Source organism: Tympanuchus pallidicinctus, unplaced genomic scaffold, assembly GCF_026119805.1.
Source record: "Tympanuchus pallidicinctus isolate F22 unplaced genomic scaffold, pur_lepc_1.0 scaffold9, whole genome shotgun sequence".
In the NCBI taxonomy this organism is placed as follows: domain Eukaryota; kingdom Metazoa; phylum Chordata; class Aves; order Galliformes; family Phasianidae; genus Tympanuchus; species Tympanuchus pallidicinctus.
Window position 1 is genome coordinate 1,233,771 of NW_026294813.1, and position 25,963 is coordinate 1,259,733.

A 25,963-nucleotide genomic window follows, 5' to 3' on the forward strand; every position below is an offset into this window, starting at 1 on the left:
GTTCTTCAACTACTAGATTATTTATCACAAGTGGGGCATTTTCTAGGACTTTTTCCAAAATATCCTACAGTTCTACTGGCTGTGTTACAAATTATGAAAGGATACAGTCTAGTGCTATTTGTAATTACATATCTTAACATTATGTTAATATTTTTCACTTATCACTGGTAATATCATTGGAAATAGGGAAATCTCAAAGATTATAACACTGTCAAGTTTTTCAAAATAATTCACAATTTCAAGAAAAAGCATAAGAATTGGATGGAAAAGTCATCCAGACCTGATAAGAAAATTCAACAAAAGAGGCTTCTTACTGCACAACTCCAGATTGAGAATAACTGAAACATTTTTTTTTCAATAAAAATGGATTTCAGTGAGCAGCCTTGCCTACAGAAGAACTCAACCATAAGTCCCCCAATGAGCCTTTCTATGCTACATTCAAATGGAGTGTCAGTGAGACCCAGACCTGTGCAAACCCTGTTATAGCGACTGACTCTCTCACAAGTGGTTTGTGCTCCTTTCAAACTAATCTCCAGCCTCACGTTCACAGACCAACAGTGCCTGGGACCTCAGGATTATACACACTGACCATAACACTGCCAGAATGGAAAGGCAGAAAAAAAAAAATGCTTATTGCTTCTTACTGGATTCCCTTTCTTTGTTTTGTTTGTACTCTACCTCAATTTCCACACCTCACAGTCATAGCCCTTTGAAAGAGTAGATAATGGCAGGACAAGGGGAAATGATTTTAAGTTGAAGGAGAGAAGATTTAGGTTGGATGTCAGGGAGAAGTTCTTTACTATGATAGTGGTGAGGTGCTGGAACTGCTGCCCAGAGAGGCTGTGGATGCCCCATCCCTGGAGGTGTTCAAGGTGAGGTTGGATGGGGCCCTGGGCAGCCTGGTCTAGTATTAGATATGGAGTTGGTGGCCCTACATGTGGCAGTAGGGTTGGAGATTCATGATTCTTGAGGTCCCTTCCAACCTGGGCCACTGTGTGATTCTGTGATAATGATGTTTTCCAGCGTAGAAGTCTGAATGTGTATTTCATCCTCAGCTTCTTTACTTGTCAACTACCTGTAACACAGTACCTTATGATGTTTTTGTAATCTTTCCTCTTGCTTGTCCCATATGGCTCTAATTTTATTCTATTTCCTTTTCCTGCTCTAGACACAACTGTATTGAAACCCTTGTTTCATCCAAATATTAATAATATGAAATGATTACATCCATCTCCTAAATGAAACTACCTAGCAGACTCTGTTAGCTCATTTATTCTGTCTTGAATCATACTTTCATCTTTATCTTCCTTTTTTTTTTTTTTCCTCAGAAATTTTCTTTATGTTTTGAATCTTACTGACAGTAAAGTTAAATTAGTAAGCATGCATTCTAGGGCTTTTGCCAAGACTTTTTTGTTTTGGTTAAACCAGAACTCTGAAAATAAACAGAAAAAAAAAAAAAATGCAGAAAGGGCTGTTCTGTGTTTAAACTTGAGTTTCCTGAGGAGGAAAAAGAAAAAAAAAGTGTTTTTCCACACGCTCATACTTTGCTATAAATTAAGAAAATACTCAGGATTTTAAAAATGAACTTTCTGAGGATATACCATCCAAACCATATTCACTGAAATGAAGAGAATGTACTTCATTTTTCCAGAAAGCAGTTAGTATTGAATGTATAATTAAAAGAAAATAACATTGAGACAGTTTCAGTTCTTAAGTACCTGCAACAAACATCAGGTAATAATTGAAAGTTAAACTGTTACAGATCAGAGCAACTTCCTCGAGGGAAAGGACAGCAATCTATTAACTCATCCCTCTTACTGTACGGGGCTAGATCACGTTCATGTTCATGGCCTCAGTTAAGTAATAATCTGGCATGTCACATTAAAGAGATTCATATGTCCCGTGTAGGCTGGAGGCAAATGACAGCATATCTCAGCACAGCATCATTTAGAGACAACATTTCAAAGTAGAGGATCAAGTCTATATGACTTGGGAGAAACTGATCTTGCTAGATGAAACAATTTGTAAACTAATTAGGAGAGTGCCTTTTAAACTTGAATCCTATTTTTTCTATGGTCTGTTTTTTTCACTCCAGCACTGACTTATGCCAGCAGGCTTTTCTTCTGTCAATCTTTGGTAACAGTCATGAAGATATAGAAATTTCATTGAAACTGTGCAAACTACAAACTATTACCTATTAGCTCCCTTTTGATATTGCCATTCTGACTTTGAACAGAGATCACAAGAGAAGATGTACAAAGAGGTCTGTATATGATAATTCATAATGCAAAATTTTCTGAAATAAGCAGATTTCATTGGCCAGTGTAGTACAAAATGCTAAAGATGGTAGGCAAAACCTTTTTGTAAATAGCACATACTGAATAAACTTGAGAAATAACTATTCGCTTAAAAGATATCAAAGAATTTACCAACTATATATTATTTTGAAGAAAACATTTAAACATAGAAGTTGCTCACAGAGCTCAAAGATGTCTAGGAAAAAAAGAATGTTGTGTCATCACAATTATAATTGTTTGGCACTTGAAATTAATGACAAAGTGATGGAATTCCATTGTGGATAGTACTGTAAAGCAAAGCTAATGCAAAACCTCTATATTTTAACATCAGACATTGAAGTGTTAATTGAGTTTCACATAGAGCATAGCACTACATCAAGCTCCTTTGAAAGTATTGTTCCTTTCCATTAAAACATTCCATTACTGTAAAGGAACACTCTAACTCTTTCCGCTTAACAGTAGCCTATATTTGTTACTAAGCCACAAAATGTTCATTAGTCTTTCATTTTTAAATTCCAGCTAATTGAGGTTACTGTGCCTTAGTAATGAAGTGTTGTGCTGACCAGAACGCTGGCTATAACAAACTTCCAAAACAATTTTAATGACTAATAAAGACCTGTTGAAGTAACCTGATAATTAGGATTTATGAACTTTCCCTGTACAGAGAATTGCCTTTCTCCAGTTATTCACTGAAAGCTGAATCCATCACTTTTTTTGATATAGTATCTCTACATAAAATTTATAGAATGTGAAAATCAGCCCCAGTATAAATAACTGAGACCTAAATAGCTAGACTAGCCTTTTCTGGTCTAGACACTGAGGATTCTGGACTGCTGGCTGCTAAACTTTTCAAGAGATCCAGCCCTGTGCTAAAATACATACTTTGCACTACATTTGTCTTTCTTTTAACTAGACAACTGGCATTTTCCTAACAATTCATTTCATCTTATCTATTACTTACCTTTCAGGCACATATCTGTGTATGTTAGCATGGGAGATCTATTGGGAACTTTTGCTCAGGATTCTCATTACTATGTTATAAAATCACAACTTTTGCATCTTTGTCTCTGAAATGTGTTGATCACTGTCTTAGAAAAAGACAGTGAAATGACCTGGATAGTAAATAGTACTGCACCAAGTCTCTACAAGTGGTTTAAATTTGTCTTATAGGCCATCTGTGCATGTTCAGTAGCTGTGAAGTTTTCTGACGAGTTAATGGAAATCTCTATGAAATAATCAAATAATCACATTGCAATCTTACAGTCAATTCTGACTGCTGGACACATTTCAGCAATACATAACCTCATTAAAAACATTCAATTAAAGATCAGCCCTCTTCTCAAAGATACTCACGTGTGCTTCTAAGGGAGTGCTGGCTAGTCACACTTCATCTTTAATTATTTTGTGCACAATCAGAAAAGTTTAAATTGCATTGTTATGTTTTTCATCTCTTTAGGAATTAAATTAGCTTTTCAAGAAGTGATAGATGATCCACATTAAAGCACAAATGAGAAGTCTTAGCTGTAGATAACATTAATGAAATACTATGCTGATTAATGCTAGGAATTCATGCTTCCTTTGTTTGAACAGATAAGATGGAATAGAAGAAAGCAACTTGGGAACCCAGTATTTGCTTTTATCTGCAGATGGCACTGATCTTGTGAGGACACAGCAATTGTTGAGAGTAATATGGAAAGAAGGAATAAGAAGTGAAAATGTAATTACCACAAGTGATCAAAAAATACATTGCTAACGATTACAATTACAGGGCTTATAGGCTCAAGAGGAAATGGAAAGGAAGAAATTAATTACAGAGAAAAAAGGGCATATATTGACCAAGAGTGGGTTGCAAAGACATTAGAGCATGTTTTTCCTTCAGCACCAGAACACTCCTAAAGAGCGTGAGTGAAGAAAATTCTGATATGGAATACCACATTAGCCAAATTAAAAGAAAGAGTAGTTTTATCATATAATGATTTTACTTAACTATTGCCTACACTTTATGGCTTGGCATAGTAGCCAAATTCAATACTTAAACAGTACATCAGCTGTAGATCACAAAATAGTTTTCTGCAGATCACTGCACAATAATAAATCTATTAACTATCCCACTGAAATCTTTAAGATACACAATTTTATTATGTAAGCAAGTTTTAACAAAACTGCAAATTTCAGTTAGTTCTATTTTTCTATTTATTACTTGGTTTCTGTGCAAAATCAGAGTAAATTAGAAAACTCTGGAGAGAGAAAAGTAATCACAGCAGGAAAAGGCATGCAGAGATGGTTGTATATGGAAGTGGCCAGCACTTAGCATGCAAACTACTGTCAATTTGCAGTCACTGAATGACAGGTAAGCAAAAGTCATACCTTAACTTCAAAACTAATTCAGTTTATAATCTTTCCTGGGAGTCACGTTTGTCTACAAATCATTGAGGTGACACTGGGAGAAATTCCTAAAGAATGATAGAGTGAACAGGGAAAAAAAACAGAGCTCTTTGTTCTCAGAAAGGGAGCATTGATCTTGGCAGGGAATTCACAGCGTAGTGGTGACGCACTCAGTAAGAATGGCCATTCTGAGCAGTCCACAAAGAAAAGAGATGATAGCACAAGGTCATTAAGAAATACTTCCATACAGCAGTTTCAGATCATGCACTACACAGAAAAAATTAGGATTAAAGCCACCATTAATACACAGCCCCTAGCTTTGGAACAGCAAACAAAGAAAACCAGTCTTTCATGGCAAAGTGCACATGGTTTTGCAGTGATGCAACACTGGCAAAATTAACAAAACTCTACATTATTTCTTTGGTACAGCACAAGCTTTTATTATGCTCTCTGCTTTATTGTGTATATGCCAGTCTTGTGGATTAGTATTTTTGGAATAGTTGCCGTTTATAACAAATTAGATTTTTGTGGTTTTGACTATCTGATTTCAATTGAGACATCTGGCTCAGAGGCAAATAATGATCTTTCCAGAACTGATTGTAGGCCAAGTGGACTCAGTGAGCCCAGATATAGCATATGCAGTAAATCAAACAGGGATCCAATTTTTCTCATCTTTCAAATTAACTAAAAGTCCATAAGGGACCTGACCTTCATTAGTTTTATTCCAACTAAAATAAATAAAGCTCTCCCTTTTTTAAAAAAACAGCACGATTTATTTCTTGACAATCTGTTCCTTCAGAGTACAGTGAATAATTATTTTGCAATTCAAAGATCCAGTAGGTTTTTTGAATGGCAGCTACCTTCCATATTTATATTATATAAACATATGCACAAATACAGAATGGTAGATAAGAATATTTCTCTGTTCTTGGGGAAACCTCATTAAAATTACCCTAAAATGAATGCTCCATTCCTCAATTCAAACCAATGGCAATCATGGATTAAGGCAGAGATCCAAAAACTGAATAAATATGATTTTCTTTCATTTACACAGAGAACATATCAGCAGTAATGTCATTTATCCACTCGTTGCATCCTACCCTCCTCTCCACCAACCCCACCCCCCACAAAAAAAAAAAAAAAAAAAAAAAAACGGCTTTACAAACATGTTGAAGTGTTCAGCTAGAACAGTTGTAAGAAATTTAATTAGTAAATCAAAGACTTGGGGTCACATGGCTGTATGTAAGTGGTACCACACTCAGCATCCTTATATTGCTGTATTTTTATCTTTAATGTTCAGAGTAATCAAATGAAAGTTGTCTTTGTTACCCTATTAGCACATCCATTAAAATTCAGCTTCATTGAATTTTATAGTTTTATATATTTTATATATATATATTTTATATATTTTATATATATTTTATATATTTTTTTTTTCCTCTATCAATTTAACAGTATAATTAGGATTTCCTTCTGGCACTTCCTTTTAGTTTTTCAGATTACATTCCTTTTTTGTTTAAATGCAGCATGCTTTACATCTCTAACATCTTCCAGAACAGTAACAACAACAAAAAAAAAACTTACAAAAAATAAAACACCACCACTAGAGATGGTGAAGAATGCACAAATGAATGACCCTTAGACAAATTAGTTCATAGAGAAAGTTGATATTATCCACTCTCAACACCAATAGCATGTTCTGCCAACTCATCTGAAACTGACAGTATCATCACTTTTGAGATAGGGGTGCAATTAAGGCTGGAAGATTCCCACAGCCCTGCCAGATTCCTCGAGGGGATTAGCACTTGTCAGACTGCAGAACACAACAAAGACATTGTTAAAATATCAGTGCCCCAATCAGGAGGCATTTGGAGACTTTGAAGTTTAAAAAAAATAAAACAACACTGTGGGAAAAAGAAGTGGCTGCAACAGCTAAGTGCAGTTCTGTTCACCTGATTTTGTTTGATGATCTGCAGTTTGACCAGTGGAATATTCTTAACAATTTCTCAGTAAAAAATTAAAATTTAGAAATTACTTTTTACTTTATCAGATACTTGATAGCCATCGATAGCTATTTGAAGGTATCATAGAATCAAAGAATCAAAGCATGTTTTAGGTTGAAATGGACCTTAAAGTTCATCTAGTCCCAATCCCCTGCTGCTGGCAGGGCTGCCAGCCACCAGCTCGGGCTGCCATCTCACTAAAGAATTTCCCCCTAAAATACACCTAAAGTATACATTCATGTGTTTTCTCTACGAGAAAAAAGCCTAACAAAATATAAAAACATTACCTATGAGTTTCAGACTCATAATTATAGATACAGAGACTGAGACTACAATTTCCTACACTACTGCCAGTTTCCCTACCTTCTAGCTGCTGATGTCATAAGATAGTGCTGAAAGTCTAAGGAGGTGGGTCTCTTAAGAGCAGGGTGCAGTAATTACACTCTCTGCAAAATCTCTCTCTGCTCTGTAAGTAGTGAATAAATAGCATCTGTAAGCCATTCACTCTTAAGAATGACAATGAACGATATCCACATAATTTCCAATAAGCATAAACTCATTGTGCTAGAATTCACAGTTGTGGCCTCCTTATCGTCAACACACAGAAATGTGCAGGCTTTTATTCTGCTCATATACATGAATAGTTTCTACATGATGTTATGGTATTGATCTGAGCTAAATGTGTACACCGGACACATTTATATCAATGATAAGGATGTACTCCAGCTCAAGGTGAAAGGTTTCACCAAATCCTCGCTATGATTTCCCAAGAAAACTGAACTAGCTGCAGCAATGGACATCTCAGATACTACTTTGAAGAAACATTTTGAAGTTCATATCTCTTCAAAAGCATCTAACAGGTTAGCCACAGGACTAAGGTTGCACAAAGGCAGCACGCATAGGTAATGGAAAGCATACATATTGAAAGCAAAACAATCAGAGATCTCCTAACACCACTCCTTACTATATTTGTTCCTACCACAAACAGGTCTTATAGAAATTTACTCAGTTCCAACTGAGTCTGCAGCTCATATTGCACTTGATAAGACTTTCACTGCAAATAATCTGATTTTTTTTCAGTTAGCAGTGATATTTTCTGATGAAATCAGGGGGTATATTTTCACCAGGATGAATGTGAACAAGTCCTATATGAGACCACACAGCAGAATGAACTGGATAACTTCCTTAGTCCAGAGTCCACAGACTTTGTAAGAGCCTTTATGAAAAATAAATCCGTCACTTACAACACCACGAAAAGACAAATAAGCAGAAATGGCAGTAGCTAGAAAACCTGCAAGGGAATGTGTTTGCTCTGTACAGTAAATTGAAACCATGTTTAACAACCAGTGTAGCCAGTGGTCATGGGATGAGCTGGGACAGAAGTACAGTAGGACAGACATAATGTGCTCACAAAAAAACTGTCAGTTTTTCAGATATGTATCTGGCTTTAACTGTCATATCACTGACTCAGAAATAATGAGCTTGTCAGAAAGAAATTATAGCCTGACTATTGTTCGGTTACTCTGAGCATGAGAAGTTTCAATTGTTACTGCTACATAAATATGCAGAAGTGTGCAATCACCACTTGCTCGCAGGAGACTAGAAATTAAAAATAGAGAAAAGGGACAAATATCTTGACAACATTTGCATAAAACTTGCTATTGGTATAAGCCAGAGTAGCTCAGCTGGCCACAGTAGTGCTGTGTATCAGCGTTCTAACATGAAGATCTTGGCTCTTCTTTGATTCCCACTATTGTTCTGAAGTTTGGAACAACAGAGTTGAAATCAGAGAAACTCTGCAGCATGAATTCTCAGTGAAATGTGCATAACTAGAAAGTATGACAACAGCAGGAACTGACAAGAAAAAGGCCAAGTTCTGAAGATTTCAGTTTTATATGCCAGCAGATCATAAAAGGTGCATGATTATTTGCAAGTGCTGCATTATTTGAAAACCTATTCTGCCATTAATTTTTTTGTTCTACTGCCTTTGAGAGAAAAGGAATTAAGAGTGTCAAATTACGAAGCGGAATTCTTACTGCTGACCAGAAAACATTGGATTTCCTTGTTCAGACCCCACGGGAAAGAACAGTAGCTGCTGTTACGGGTTTTTGAAACTTGATTTCTAAGTAGTAACATAAAGCTAAATACAGGCCCACTTTAAAACTATAGAAATCTAACTGATTAACTAGACACTATGTCTATACAGGCTTTATTATAGGTTTACTGGAAGAAAATTGTATCTAAAACATATTTTTCCTTTGTAAGCTTTGTAAGGAAAGGAAATGAAGATTAAAATATTTTCAAAAAGGAAATTGAGACTGTAATATTTTCAAGACAGTAAATTTTATTAATGATTGTTTCAAATGCCAGCAGAATTGTTTTGAAACTAAAATTCCATGACTAAATCTGTTTGTTGTCTTCCTCTGGAGTTGTAACTAGCAAAAATTTATTTAAACGTAAACACACACACACAAAAAAATAACCCTAAAACAAAAAAAGAGTAGAATGTTTTTAATACATATTCATACAATAATTTCAGATTATTAACTGAGAGAGTAAGTAAGTTTCTCTTCTTCCACTGTGGACATCGCATGGCAGATGAATGTTCAAAATAAGCCTATCATCTCAAAACAAGGAGATACTAACCAGTGAACAAAACACAAAGAATGAGTGGAGAATATGATTCCAGTTTACAGTATGAACTGGAATCTTTAATTCAGCTCACTGAAAATAAACTATGGATAAAAACAGTACTTACATATAAAAAGAGGCCATTACTTTATTTGGATGTGCCATCAAACAAATGTTATTAAATCTCACTAAGTAAATGTTTGGCTAGTGGCTGCGTTTTGTGTAGTCAGCTTCTGCTACCAACTGATGCTTAGAAATACATTTCAGTAGGAATGAGAAAGGCTGTTAAACAATGTCTTATCACCAGGACTGCTTCTAAAGAAACAAATGCTGATGCTCTGGGTAATTTCATCTGGGTAATTTCATTGTATTTAGAAACAGAGATCCAAAATGTGAAACTTAGAAGTACACCAAAGGAGAAAAGGAGAAGCGAAGCTTGTTTTGTTTGGATTTGCATTTTGGATCAGATTTATCCATATTTTGAGTTTCAAGCTAAACGTAAAACGCAAAAATCTTTGAACAGTATAAATATCCTCAATAATATTTATAGGTTAATAATTAGACTTCCTTCCTAGCACCACATTCAGTCTTCATTGCCAAAAAGTAAAACAAGATGAGTTCTTGTAATTTTACTCCTTACTGTAAGTAGAATTAAAATTTATATTGAAAATCTTCAATTTGTAGGAAAATTCATTTTCTAGATAGAGAAAAATAATTAAAGATTACATTAAGCCATGTACTTACTATACCTTGGGCTTATTTTCTTTATTTTAAGGTAAATAGAGAAAAAGGCTGGGTTCTAAGAAGTTTTCCCCATAAAGCAATGTCCTTTAGATCCCCATGCATTGTAAACAGAAGTAACTACAAAAAATCCTGTTGTCATTAGCAAGCTATTGTAACTAACTAAGCAGAATTTCAGACACCTTATACTTGTTGCCTCAGAGACCATTTCCCAACTGCTCATTTCTGTACATGTTTCTTCACAGAGATCTATTTTCTAAAGCAGATAAAAGCAGAAATGCAATTGTCCCACTCCATTCTCTCCTATATTTTTCAAAATCCAGTCGTACTTTTTGTAAGTCTTCTCTGAATTAAAAATGTGCCTATTTTTCACTGAGCCAAAAGTTGTACCATTTCACTTGTTTGCTCTTTATTATTTTTTTAAGGTAGAATTTACGGGAAAAGTATCAGTAAATCTCAGTAAATCAGGCTTCTTCACTGCATTAGACTTAGAGCTTTAGCTAGAGGCAGAATAATTAATGTTCATGTATATGCTGCACTTGTCCATTTGTTTAATATATCACAGTCATGCTCTCTTCATTGTAAAGACGAAAACAGAACCAAAAGGCAGGTGAAATACTTGGTTTCTACAACACATCGCTGCTGGGGTGGAAGTGTGTGACTACAGAGACTAATAGCCACCTTGAGACTACTTAAGGCAATACTTCATCAGTTAAGCATGACTTATAAATTGGAATAGTCAAAAGCAAAGCAAAGGGGACAGGAACTAGAGTGAAAATTCAGTACATCAATAAGGGCCACCTACATGGCAACAGTGCTTGTGTTTCTCGGGATGGCAGTCACCATTTTCACAACCTTTTAAGAAGGTTCCCATAGCCACTATTACACAGGGAGAGTGAAAAAAAATGGTGATCCTCCAGAAATTGTGCTTTCATGGATAAACCCACACTGGTGAGAAATTTCAAGAAACAGTTTGGAGTCACAGAACCGCTGTAGCTCGAATCCATAGAAAGAAAAAATGAAGAAAAAAATAAGATATTTTCTGTACATCAAGCTAGGCAGAGTCAAGCTGAGACTGAAATGAAGTCCTGCTAGAGGCGAAGACAAGCTCTAACTTAATGCTCTCAATGCTTATTTTTACATCTTTCAGAGACCTATTAAACTGATTTTGCTAGTGAAGCAGGATAAATACAAGGCCAGTGTAAAGTCTCAGATATCCCTGAACAAGTGAATAAAAATGGCAACTCCTACATCATGTGAGTGCTGTGAGAATGTACACAATGAAGAAAGTACCCAGCACTGCCTGTCAGCTATCAAGTGATCACCACCAAGTGATGTTCCAAGTAGAGATTTAGATCCCATGAAATAATTTGGGTAGGCCACAGATGTCCTGATTAAAGTTTTCTATTCATTACTGTAGGCTTTATGCCCAAAACTGCTCAACAGAATTCTTTATTTTTATCACTGCCTTCAGTGACAGAATCTGGCAGCACAAAACTGTGGCTTTGGTATAGTACCTTGTGGCTTTTGAAGACTCGTCCAAATAAGCACTGCATTCCTTAGATCCAAATCTACTTATTGTGACCATGCTTTTTCTAACTATAGTCCAGCAGGAAAAATATAGCTGCCTGTGTTGCTTTTGAGTTTTAGCTAGAATTAGGGGATAAACATCCGGTAGCTGCTTTGATGATGGCAACTGATAGTCACTTTTTAGAGACTTGGCAGCAGATATATCGCCAGCCTTTCCAATCTCTTTCCACTCCACCCCAGAAAAATAACACTCTCAGGAGGGAACACTAACGTAACAAGAACTTAATGCATCACCCTCTTTACCTCAGCTAACCATGGTACGTAATTATCACAAGGGCTGTCACTGAGCACATCCATGGTTGGATGACTGACTCACTCCACTTGCCTCGTGCCAAGATGTTTTTACTACTCACTGCAGCAGTTCTGCTCTCTGTAAATGAGCTCATGTGCGTGTTGTACAGCTCCAGAACACACCTGAGAACACTGGAGTCAGACTACTCAAAGCAGCTTTGGTCCTCAGGTAATTTTCTACACTTATGTATTTAACCAGAATCTTCCCAGGCAATAAAATCTGAAAATCTGAAACTTAAAGATCTGAAGCTTAAAAACCTCTCCCAAACTTAGAATTGGTGGTTGGCTTTTTTTTTTTTTTTTTTTTTTTTTTCCCCTCTTCTCTTAGGAAAAACACTACTTTCCTATTACAAAGCTCAGCTAATTTATAGCTGAGATACACAAAACCTAGGGGTGCAGTTAGGGTGGGGCTGCAATGGGCTGCCAAGGGAAGGGCTCTACTGTACTGTACTGCACTGTACTATACTGTAGAAAGGATTGTCCAGGCTCATCTCATGGCTATAGTCAGGATTAGGGATACAGTTGTCATAGCTCCAAGAGTGTTAAGAGGATTTATTGATGCTGAGCATCCTCATCTGGGAACTTTCAGTCTCTAACCTTAGGGCCAAGAGAGCCATTTGAGCTCAGCACTGGGCTTTCAGTCCTTCCCTGAGCTGTCTTTAGGCCCTGTGTTGTAGGCTTGTTTCCAGACCTAATTCCATATTCCCTAAGCTGGATCTCCAGAGCGAACCCTGGAGATGGTCCCTGCTTGGTATTTTCAATAGACCCCATTACTAGCCCAGCAAAGGACTGACCTTATGCTGAAGACTCTACAAGTCCAGCTGTGTGGGTAAAGCCCCAGGGAGTTCTAGGATGAGAAGACAGACAGTGTCTAGAGATGCTGTTGAGGTAGTGGCTGCCGAGGGCAGCTGAAGGCTTATCTCTTTCTCACAATGCTTGTCTGAGAAGCTTTTTCCTCTGGCCATGACTTTGGGTCTTGAGCTGAGGCTTAGCACATGGCTAAAGTTAAGGTTAACCTTCAAGTTTGGACAGCAGCAAATCTTAGGGTTAGGAGCAAATTAAAAATGTAGCTGCCCATTTATGTTGAGTGGAATGGTGCTGGCAGATGGGGTGAGGTCCAAAAAGAATTATTTTTTGGCATCTTAGCTATCTCAACTACAACCCGAGTCATAGGTTAAGAATCACGTGAAGTTTTAGAGCTAAAGCTAGCATTAGTGTCATGGTTAGTAGAGAGATAAAGTCTGGGGTCCACTGAGGTTTGTGTCTGCAATAGTGATGTTAGAAGGGCAGGCTTCAGAAAGAAGTGTCTCAGGGTTCCTTCACGAGATAAGAATGCTGATCAAAGGCTCAGCCCACCTCTCCATCACGTCAGAGCTGTGGTTAGTGCTATGAGACCTCAGGGTACAGTTGGAGAAATGTCTGCAAGTGGGCTGCCAAATGGAAAAGAAATATCTCTTGCCAGCTTCAATCTGGAAACGGCTTGGTCTTCCTAGACTAAGCATAACCCATGGATAGATTTTGGGTCACCACATATTGCATGACATCATACATTTTTCTTTACCAAGTTTTCATTATTTAGAGTGTTCTTCTTATTTATCATCCAGGTTTCCCAGGTCTTGGGATTTCAAGCATGACTACCGACACAGAATACATGTTCTGGGTGCATGACTCTATCACACATCCTGTATCACTAATTCTGTCACTGTCATTCCCTCCACCAGGACTCTTTAATAAGTCTGCAATAGGGTGGCACAGGTATAATAGGATTCTCCATGTAATCTCAAGATCATTCATAATTTTCTGAAGAAAACATGTAAGAGCTTCGGAAATCCCTATTAGTGTTACTACTGTTAAACCACTGTGACACAAGAGACAAACTTCCAGAGGCCAACAGGAACAGCCTCTGGATCTTCAAATCCATCCAGACCACAAGGTTTTAAATTCCGGGTTCTACTGTTTAGAGATTATAAAAAGGATTGAACATAAGTGTTTTATTCAAGCCCCCAAGTATCAACTTTAGGAAAACAGAACAAATGATTTTTAGGCAGAATTTAAGGCCTTAGACTTAAGAACTGGCCAAGATTTTGCTTATAAAATTACTATTTCCTTATTTGTGTGCATCCTTTTGTGAATAAGCAATGCAGAATGTACATCCTTCCTAAACACGGTTACTTTTCCAAAGCTTAAATAATTGTTACAATATACAAATGGGCACATTCAAATTCAAAATCCTTGGTGTTTGCTACATTAAGAATGAATCTTAAATTAGGAGGAATGCAATCAAATTTCCTTTGGAATTCAAAAATGCATTTTTGAATTCATCTCATGTCTTTGAGTCTCCACAAAACATATAAAGGATTCTGTACTTCCCAGTTTGAAATAATTGTAGAGTACATGGCTCTTTTCTGATGTCAACCTGAATGTGTCAGCCAGCTGTCTGTCTGTTTTACTGACTCAGTTCAGTTAAAATATTTTACGCAGGACCACCCATGTAAAATAATTAGGAATTTAAATATACAATGAATTGTTGGAGAAAATAATGAATTCTTGGATGTCAAAATATACCATCTCTTTGTAAGGAAAAAAAGGGAAATAGAGAGTGAATTTAATATTTAAAGAAGACAGTAATAGGCCACAGTCTCCTCCTAGCAGATGAACTCCTAGCAGTAAGGTACTAAAATGCACACTGCAGTACACAGATAAAAGAAAACATATAAAAGCTCTACTTACCTCTAAAATTAATATTTGTTGTTGCTTTAGCTATGGAGCTGACATAGATGGGACACTCAAATATGCAAATTACTTTGTAAAGTTATCTCATGTTTCTTTCGTTTCCATAAAAATGGGCTTCACAGTAATAAAAACAGAATCTGTTTTAAAAACATCACTGTCCGAAGTTTCCACTCTTGTGGGTAAGCCAGTGCTGAAAATCATGCAATGTAATTGCAGGATGCTGAATGACACACACGAATGCATGGCAGAAGTTCTACTTTCCCTCCACTCTCATGTCCTGTCCCTTTTATTGTGATAGCCACATCATGTAATTGCTTTACAGACAAAAAGGTCATACATGGATACTGACTGAGAACCTTTCCAGTCCTATGTATCTATGAGTGCAGACACAGTACTAAATGCACTAAAAAACCCAACCAACTCTTTCAAAAGTGACAGTAATATAAACGCATTGGATCTACTTGCCTTGCCTTATAATCAAGGGAATGGTTGTCAATTTCTCCATCTGAAATTTGGTAGAAAGAATAAATTAAGCATGTTTTGAATGAATAAAGTATAGAGGACTAAACAGATAGAACTTCTAATTTGGACGATTTATTTCAAAAAGCTATTTGAAGGCCAAGCTGCATCAGTAATGCATAAAGCAGAGAAGCAGTAACTCCCAAGGTTGCTGTATTGATGTTTTCCATATTCCCATATTCCTAATCTCATACTCCATATTTTACTAAATATATATTACAGAAAATTAGATAATGAAAGTTAGAATTGCAATATTAACATCTAAGTTATAAACGGGGATAAATAATGGAATTGGTGTAAAATAAATATATCATCACAGTGAGGAAAGGGAAGTGCAATAAAATATTTTTAGAGCCATAAGATGGAAGCTTTATCAAGCCACCATGACTTAAGTTTCATTGGTAGTGTTTTCCATTCCTTGCTGCGGACAGCAAATAAGAGAGTTTGAGTCTCAGTTATCATAAACAATCTTCAAAAGCTCAAAAATTAAATGCTGCTGTGTGCGAAGCATTTAAATGGGTTTTAGAAAACAGGGGGAGATATGGTCACATGCCAGTTTGGAGACCACATCTTCATAAAATAATTATTTTTTAATATATTTTACATATACTGATTAATATGAAAGTTGGTAAATGTAGAATATAAGAGATTCTGTCACAGCATATGTGTTTTACCAGTGCAAATTAAAGTACCGGAAAGTAGGCTATAAACAAACAGAAATGTTTGCTCAGCATGTAGTTAAGCTGTGGAAATGTGGAAGAAGACTGTATGGTTTCCCCAGCGTAGAATAATTATTTTCTCCTTAACTAGTCTTCCTCCTTCTCCTGCTTCAAGGTTGAGGAGAAACAAAGACAGATACTGAGACACTGGAGTGTGTCCAAACAAGGGCAGCAAAGCTGTGAAGGATTATGGGGAACAACCGAGGGAAATGGGATTGACTGGAGAGGAAGAAGCTCAGGAGGCCTTATTGCTCTCTACAACTCTTCAAAAAGAGGCTGTGGCAAGTTGGCAGTCAGCCTCTTCTCTCAGGCAGTGACAGGACAAAAGGTAATGGTCTCAAGTTGCATCAGGAGAGGTTCAAGTTGGATACTAGGAAAAAATTCTTCTTAGAAAGAGTGGTGAGACACTGGAATATGCTGCCAAGGTAGGTGATGGAGTCACCATCCCTGGAAGTGATCAAGAAATGTGGAGATGTGACACTCAGAACATGGTTTAGTAGGCATGGTGGGGATGGGCTTATGGTTGGACTAGGTGATCTTAGAGGCCTCTTCCAACCTTCTGTTTGTTCTACATACAATAGCAAAAATACTGACATAGACAAGTAAAAGTGACAAGGACATAAGACTGGGGAAAAAAGCTGTACTGATAAACAGCCTTTTGGAGAGCTTTGGCTTCATTTCTGCTTTTAGGTGCAAAAGGTGTAGAAGATTTAAGACAGTGTAACATTCTGTTTATTTTCACATACATCTGAGTTTTCCTAAATTTTACCTTTTCACTGGCTTATCTTTTTTATTTTTAAACGTGCAAATTCTGTTAATTCTCATCCTTTCTGAATATGTTTGCCAATAATTAGCACACTTCCTGAGGGAAAATGTCAAAAACGTCTGCAAAACTTACTGGACTTCATCCTAGACCCTGAAAATAGGCCATTAGATCTTTACTTTCATGATAGGGTGACAGATGAAGCTTTGCAGCTTGAGAACTTGGCTAGGGACAGTGAGAAGTAATACCAGAACTCTGGCCAGACTCCAGAGACTTGATACATTAAGAGAGCTGGTAGAGAGCTGATTTCGCATCAATTTGATGAGTAACTGAGAAATGTTGGTTGGTCTGATTTCTTCATGGCTAAGAGCCCACTTCAAGATGAAAACAGTTTCTTCTACAATGATAAAGAAGTAAAATTTGAGTAGGGTTACTCATCACAGTGGCAGGAAGTAAGAGTAAGGCTTTTTTAATAGTAGAATGATTGAATAATGCATGCTGAAAGACCCTTTGGAAATCATCTGTTTTTTCCCCACAAAAGTAGGCCCAACTTCAAGTTAGCCCAACATCAGAGTTAGATGATGTTGTCCATGGTTTCCTTCAACCCAGGTTTCAACATATCTGAAGATGAGGATACCAATGCTTCATAGTTCCAATATTGGAGTACCTTCTCAGTGTGATTTTTTTTTCTTGTATTGAATTAGAACTCTCTGTGGGCCTTTTATCTTCGTGCAACTCTGATGGGAGTCTCCATATCCTTCATCTTCTCTATGCCCCCATATTAGCTAAAGATAGAAGTCCCCCCTTACCTTCCTCTTCAGTCTAAGGTAACCCATTCCTTTAACCCCTCCTTATTTGTTCTCCTCCAAATGATCATGTTCCTGGCCCTTAAGTATGGCACTATATCCCACGCACAGGGAGACCCAAAATACTCTGCTGAGCAGAGAAGAATAAACACTTCTCTTCATGTGCTGGGTACATTCATGCCCATATAGACAAACAACTGATTGGTCTTCTTGACCAAGAATGTGGCAACTCCTTTTCAGTTTATTGTCCAGTAGAACACCCAGGTTCATTTCCACAAAAATGCCTTCTGTCAACTCAGAGACAAGCAAACCTGCATGGTGTTATTCCACCTCAAGTGTTATACTTTCTAACTTTTTTGGTTCAGCATTTTCTTCAGCCTGTCAAGGCCTTTCTGCCTGCCAGCTCTGCCTTCTAGCTGAACACTACTCTCAGTGTTAACAATGGACAGGAATTCATGATTTTGCTTTCGTATTATAAAAGAGTTTGAAGGTTTTTTCCTTACTCTCAGAATTCTTCCTTTAGTCTTTTCTAGATAGAGGTGTATGTATGTAAAGGCAAAGATTGTAATGCCAACTGATGTATTTTTTATTTATTTATTTTGAACAGCTTTGAATAAAATTTGTCTCCTGAGTAAACATGAAACAAAAAAATCTGTTTATTCCACAGGAGAATTCTGAAAATTTCTGCTGCCATGACTCACTGCAGCTTTTTAACAAAAGTAATCCCTTCCAGAGAAGGAAGCAACATTTTACTTTCTGCTTTAAGGGCATAATGCTAAAAAAGAATACTCGAACAACAGATTTATATTTTTATCAATATTTCACAAACAATAACTGGGAAGGAGAGAGTGGGAAGGACTGAAATAGGATTCTGACCATATTTCAAGAGTTCTCATTCTTTAAGAGAATGAGCAGAGAATGAGCTCACATTTAGCAACAGTGTAACAAGGTAAGACAGATGTGACTAGGATTCTGAAGTCCACAAATCAAACACTACTGCAGGTATGTTTTACAGGATACAGTGCTGTGCACTACGCCCAAGGGCCCCAGACCCCAGTTGCTGCTGGATCACACTGGGGATCCTCATCAGGATAGAACACAGGCACTGAACGTTTATAATAGTACTGAAGACGTGAGAGCAGCTTTTTCACCACATGAGGATGTTTTTCAGACAACTCATATTTTTCTTCAGGGTCACGAACAATATCAAACAGCCAAAGTCTCTTCGTTGGTGGATCATATGACTGAATCTGTGACTCAGTGAACAGAGATGGTGGAGGAAACCAATGACCGCAGCCTACAGAAACAGGAACAGATAGTTAATTCTCAGATACAGAGCAGCAGTGGAGAGGCAGAGTTATACTGTAAACGAGGAAATCTCCAGGTTCCCCTGATAAGTCACTGGCCGGTGACTGTAGCTGCATTGCTAGCCCAGCACCAGAACCTCTCTATTCCAAGCTACTTATATATAAGTTCTATTTGTACAAAAAAAGCCCTGCACCATAGAGATTCAAAAACTTGCATGTTGCTGAATTTCAAATCAAACAATTTCATGGACTTCCTTGTTGATAGTTTTTCCAGACCTGAGGAGGTCAAATGCATAAAACTTAATTGCAAAATGAAAGAATATGATTGGATTTTAGAATGCCCCTTCTAGATTTGTGCATCTGACCAAAATCCTGAAAAGCTAGCAGAATAAGTAAAAGAAATGGTAATATATTAAGCAGAAAAAAACTGTTTGGGATGGGGGGTAGATACAACACGAGGTACAAGAATGAGTTAGTTGTTACCTGGGTATCCAGTTAGTAACTTCCATTTTCCATGACGGATTGCTGCATGCATGGAGATATTGAAAAGTGTACTACGCAACGGAAAAGAACTGATCTGTGGTAAAGATGTCCTGTTGTCAATGCCAAAACCTTAATGAAATAGTAAATTAAGTTATGTACATAGCATATAAATGAAGTCATGTTTAGAATTCTGATGGAAAGCAAAGCAGTATGATTCATTTATTTCTACATGTTGAATACAAAATTTGTCATATGTACATACAAAGATCCATGCTAAAAATTCACTGGAGATATTTAACTCTTGGAACTTAAACTGCAGTCCAGAAAGTGCTTTGATTTCTATAAAGTAACTTGTGAGTCCAGATAACAGGACTCATCTCATACACAGATATCATATGTTTATCTTATATGAATGCTTACTCTAAATATGTTCATAGGACTTAGAAGACTCCAGGATAATTGCTATTACTGCTAATTCTGTTGGATCACTCCAGAAAGCAAGCTAGATCTCAACCTGTATCCACACACAAGAGAGCCGATTCTGTGGAATGACTGGTTACATTCAGACAGATGTACATCTGTCAACATCTATGGCAGAACACTGAGAGCCTGTGAAGCATGTCTTCATGGAGTCTTTGGTAGAAAAATTAGCTTATGACATGACCCCATAATCCAGAACTGCAGCAAACTTTCAAATTTTATCTATGCACTCATTCCCTCTCAAGAGGCATATTTATATGTTCTTTACATGTAGCTTAGAACAAAAAAATGTACACGTATACACTAAGGATAAAGAGACAAGTTCCGTACTGGAACAAGGAGAGATTCAGACACTCCAGGTGGACCCAAATCTTCAGCCATCTTGCATATTGGCTTTCACAAGAAAGCCATGTTTACAAAAAATCTAAGAATTTCCAACAATCCTACCAGCCGATACCTGCTTACAAAAGAACTATTATACAGCAAGACTGTAATTGGAATAGAAACAAGACATGAGGAGAGGACAGAAGCAATTTTGGATTTCTAGCATTTTTCAAGAGATACTTTCAACCAATTTGGGGAATTCAAAGGACTTGACAGATTTCTGTCTTTGTAATAAAAAGAGCAATTTATGAGAGGTGTAGTGGCCATGTGCAATCCAATCAGAAGTAATGCTTGAGGATTCTAAAAACATTTGAAAAGGAAATGATTGGATATGATAATTTCTCTGTTTTTATTTTTGTGAAGGTCCTGCTATGTTTCTGTTTTATTACTGGGCATCATACCATTACTTAGTTTTCTCTTAATAAACATTTCTTGCAAGTACCCAAATTCTCTGTTTACATCAGATTTGTATAATGTTCCTGGATAAATAAGGCCATAAAACATGTTTAGAATTTGCACGCACAGATTAAGGAGGGCTCAGCTTAGCTTACATCATGAAATACTGAAGTTGATGGAAACAAAAAAGCACCATGCCTCCTTTCAAAAAAAAAAAAAACTATATAAGCAATAGAAAAAATTGTAAAAATAACCTAAAGAATCTATTCTGGAACATAAATCTAATGCAGTCATGTGATGCCCCTATCAGACAAAAACAGTCTGACGATTTATATTGGCTGCTTTTCCACATCATTACACCACATATTATTCTGTCATACCGATTTGCTAATGGGAAAACTCATCTTCGCCTTTCACTTATTTAAAGAGTGCAACAAAGGACATCTAGCTGATCAAAAAACACAGCTATGTTTTTTAAACATTACCTCTCAAAAGTACATGGTCTAACAGAAAGATTATTAAAGTCTACATTTCTCATCTAAAGGTTTAGCATCCAGAATATGCTTCTGACTGTTACAGTGCATGAAGCAACAGCACTGCACAATATAAATGATTTAAAATACTTCAAATAAACAGTATGAAAGATTGCATTTTAAATATACCTTGCAAAAATATAGGTGATGAAACCAAACTAATCCTGAACTAAGAAATGCTTTTACCACAGCTCAGAGTTGAATTTGTTTGATGTAGTATTATCTTTGAGCAAAATTTACTGATGAGGAAAGACAAATGCATTCATGTTGAGCTATTATAAATAGAACCCTGTCAGTCACATTGACACTCCCATTTTTATACGCTTATCTTGTGCCAAAGAGATGTGCAGTCTATTATTCAACTAAGCAAATTACTTCATAGGCAATAACAGTCAACTTCTGTCAGATATACTGGCAACAGAGAACAGACTGGTGATGGTTTGAATGAGCTCTACACAGAATATTTATAAAACTGCCAGTTTATTACATTATATAAGCACCAGATAAAGTACTTAGAAAACACTGCTTAATATGAATAGTGTTTCCACCACATGATTTTCACCTTAAGCAAGAACGTTCCCCCCCTGTTGCATTTGACTGAATTTCTCATCTCAGCTGTTAAATTTCCAGCTCTGCCCTCATTCTCCAGCTTTTGCAACTGCAGCTGAAATGCAAAATTAGGCAGTCTTTTTCTGCCATATAAATTTTACAGACACTCTTTTTCTAAGTCAATAGATTAAATAAGTCACATTCTTTTCGATTTGTTTGAAAGATAAACCATTTGTTCATTAAGCATCCAAAAAGCTATTCTCTGCACTGGCTCTAGATTGGTTTTGATGTCTGATTTTTTTTCTTTTCTTCTTTCTTTTAGCATGGTCGACTTGGCAGTAGCTACAGGCCCATGGACTAATTCAGCATACAGAGGGCAGATGCTTTTTATGGATCCGAGTCTACCCTTACATGCCCACTTCCTTCACAGGCTTATATATCTAACATATGATGCTTTTCTTGTGCAGAGGCTAAACATTTTATTTTTTGCCATTTGCTCACCATTGTATCAATAGCTAATGGAATACTAAAGCTTAGCTTTCACTTAAAACAAATCCTACAGCTTTCACTATCATTTTTCTTATTTACCAGCTTAAGCCTCTCTTTCCTGAAGCCCAATTTGTGACCTTATACCACCTGCTATATTTAAGGGCACTGATAGAAAATGATAAAAACTTTTATTATTTAGGAAAGTAGTGGTATTCTGTTCATTTTTAAACATTTAATACTACCACAAATTGATCTAAGTGTTATATTGTTCTGTTTGAAGTCATAGGTAACCAAAAAAAGTATTCAAAACTCAAGTAGCATTTATATCTCTGAAGAAAAAAAAAAAAACAACAACTACTTCAGAAAATGCTGCCCTTGGATGAGTGACTTTGCAGTTCATGTCATATTTCAAAACCATACTTAGTCTCAACAGCCTGAAAACTGATTTCAAGTCAGATTCTAAAATGAATTGAGGTGGCCAATCCCCACTGTCCACAAAAGCAGTTCATGACCTAAAATCATGGTTCTGTGCCAGATTAAACCTATGATGGAATAACTATATGAATGACTACAAAAATAGGGCCTTCATCCCCAAAGAGGAACAGCACAGAAATATGACACAAGGTAGTAATCACAGATTGAGTAAGGAAGGAATACTGTTCTCTCATAACATAGGGCACCAAACAAATTATGAGGCAGCTTATTCAAAACAAACAATAGGATGTACTTCCTCATCACAAACACAACTCAGCACTGGAACTCCTTTCCAAGGGATGTTACGGATGCCAAAAAATTTACTTGTGTTGAGGGATAGAAAAATGTTCAAAAACTGCAGATCAGTCTATCAAGGATTATTAAAGACAAAAACACAATGTAAAAATCAGGAGTTCCATTCACTTGCTGCAGGTTGTGAGGATATGCAGTAGAAAAATATTCATGTACTTGCTCTCATACACTCTTTCCTACACACTGGCATTTAAAAAAGAATGATTTATTCAGTTTTACTAAATTTTACAACTTCAAGTGTCTTATCAGAAGCTCTCTACAGAGTCTATAAATTTGTATATTTTCTAAGTCTCATGATGCTCCTGATAAGTTTAGTTGATATCACTGGCATTTCATTAACACTTAATATTCAGTCAAGAATAGCCACTAAAAAAAAAATTATTAAAAGTTAAAAAAAAAAGTGTCCAGTGTAAGCCATGTCAAGAAAGCAACAATAAGAAAATGCCACTGCAACACAGTACTTGACAGCTACGTTGGAAAATTCAGGCCAGTGAGCAACTTTGTTCTAAACCCACAACATTTCAGTCTTCTTATTTCTACTTTACAATGGAAATATTTCAGATACTCAATTGATATAATCTGTTTAAAAAAAAAAAAAAAAAAAAAGATTTCACAATAGTCAACACTGGTACCACATAAATTTGCAAGAAAAAAACAGTGAAGTCTGAACTTTCTACTTCTTTAACTTTGTCTAGTATGTGTATTAGTTGAAAACATTTCACTACATTTAATACATGTATAGAAGAGTAAATTAATTTAGAATGTCCTCTCTAATTATTAGTCATAAAAAGGAATAAGATTGTTTGTAAATCTCCATCTGAAATTTTAAAAAGTGAATATATATACGGAGTTATATTGTATACATATACAGAGGTATGATACTTGTATAAATTCAATAAGCATTCCCATAGCTCTCCTTTTCCCCTCTTGCAAGGATATTAACTCAACTGGTAGAATTCTAAAATGCAGAGATAGAAATAGTACATATAAAAATAGAATATTCTGTCTTCAATCTGTGATTAAGATGATGAAAATTACCCATGTGGAGAATAAGAAGTTCCCTTGGTTGGTAAAAGACCAAAGAGCAGAGAATTCTAACATACCATTTAGAAAGAGACCAACCACAAAATTTGGAGGTCTAAATAATATTCTATGCGGCATTTCTGTACACTATGGTCTATGATACTAGAACGTAAGGAGGAAATACAGGGTATTGGATACAGACAGATAAATGTTAACTTCTTAATTACTTGGGAAACAGAACTCTGCTGAAAGATGTAATTTAAACAATCTACATGAGTGCCACACTGCAGAGCACATGTCCCTACAATTTTTCAATATACTACACAGTAAAAGAAGCTTTCATCTATAAGCAGCTACATACAATCAGGGCCCTTTATGGATAACAGAAGCAAAAGAAACTCATATATTCAATTCTTCATCAGTAAAGCAAAAACTAAAGCAGTTATCTATATTGTGTCAAGGAATTGAAAAGCAGAGAAATAACAGCATTCTATCAAATTTCTGTATACAGTAAGAAATTCAACCATAAGCAGGAAATATATGATCATAGAAAAATCATCAACATTTCTTGTCACACAGGTGTTTGCGTGCATTATACTACATGGGTATCTATAAAGTTGAGAATTTGCATCTACAGAAACCTTCACAGTTTACAGTGTATAATGCTTCCAGTCATATATGTTATATAATATTAGTATTATTATATGTTATTACAATATTATATAAACAGTTACATAATGTTAGTAACTAAAAAAATTTCTCTGTAGTTCTCAAAACTTATTTCAGTAGAACATTTTTTGGCTATGCAATTCCTTCTACCATTTATTTGTTTATTTCATTTCAAGACTTAAATGTTATTAACACAGATTAAGTGATGCATGTGTGAAACAGCAATCCTAAATTCACATAAAATATTCTAAAGAACTCCAAGGACAAGACACTTTCATCCCCTGCATGTGCAAAATAAGGTTTTTTTCTATCTTGTGTGATGCTGAGCCAAATGCAGTCATGTTAACCAAATTCCTAATTGACAAAGGATATACCAAGTTAACACATAGGCTGAATAGTTTTGTCTGTCAGTATACTCAGTGCAATATTCAGTCTGGACCTGGACCCAACCTCTTCAACAACTGACTAGATGTCATTTACAACACCAAATGGCAATACCACACAGAACACACCCACAATAAGAAAAACTCAAACATTCTGAAACATGGGTGAGCTACAAAATTATAAAATTATTTGCCTGAGTAACACTTTCCTGTTTCCAGTAACATCCATGTCCCAACTAGACTAGACTACATTCTCTTAACAATCTTGTTTACACCCTCAAATGCAATTACTTTTTTTTTTTTTTTTTTTTCAGTCACCAAAATCTTTGGGGACTATTTCCATGGTTTTGTATCACTTCCCTTAGTTGTATTTCAGCTTATTGCTACCAGAATGGCTACAGCACCTCTCTGACCTTTTAGTCCTCTGCTGTTGCACAATAAAAGAAATTTCATTTTGTTTGTAAGTACTAAACAAGCAACATTTGTAATTAGGACAGCACTGCAAGAGAGTCTTGTGTATCTCTTTCAGGAGGATTACACATGCTGGATGGCTCTGCTCATGATTGTAGACATAGAATTAAACTCAGGATCCCAGTTTGAAAAGGACCCACAAAGATAACAGAATCACAGAATTACAGGGTTGAAGGGACCTCTGGGGATCATCAAGTCCAACACTCCTGCTGAAGCACGTTCCCTAAAGTCATATCAGATGTATTTCTGCCAGTGCAACCTGGAGAGATACATACTGACCTGTAACTGTGACACACACAGTACGATTCTACCAATTATGCCTTTAGAGCAAGGATCACACATATAACATAGCCTCATCATACAGCCAGAAGAGGAGAAACTACTGTACTGAAGAAACTAGCACTAGCAGTATTGCCCTTTCTCAGCTTTTGGGAACAGCGGTACTTCCGCATATGACTAAAATAGATACTGCATTTCAAACAGTACAATCCCGTCCATACAGTTTGTGAAGTGACTGAAGTCAGTCACTCCA

At 36.3% G+C, this 25,963-nt stretch overlaps 1 protein-coding gene across 1 annotated transcript in view; it reads right to left on the bottom strand.

The window, feature by feature from the left end:
* Positions 1-18,273: 18,273 nt before the first annotated feature.
* Positions 18,274-25,963, bottom strand: part of ARSB (arylsulfatase B) — a 63,927-nt gene continuing 56,237 nt past the window's right edge. Inside the window, exons 7-8 of the mRNA XM_052670194.1 lie at positions 19,269-19,397; positions 18,274-18,775 (exon numbers count right to left, since the gene is read on the bottom strand). Of these exons, the coding sequence (XP_052526154.1) occupies positions 18,510-18,775; positions 19,269-19,397 (395 nt within the window). The 3' untranslated portion in view covers positions 18,274-18,509. The remainder of the gene's footprint in view (positions 18,776-19,268; positions 19,398-25,963) is intronic.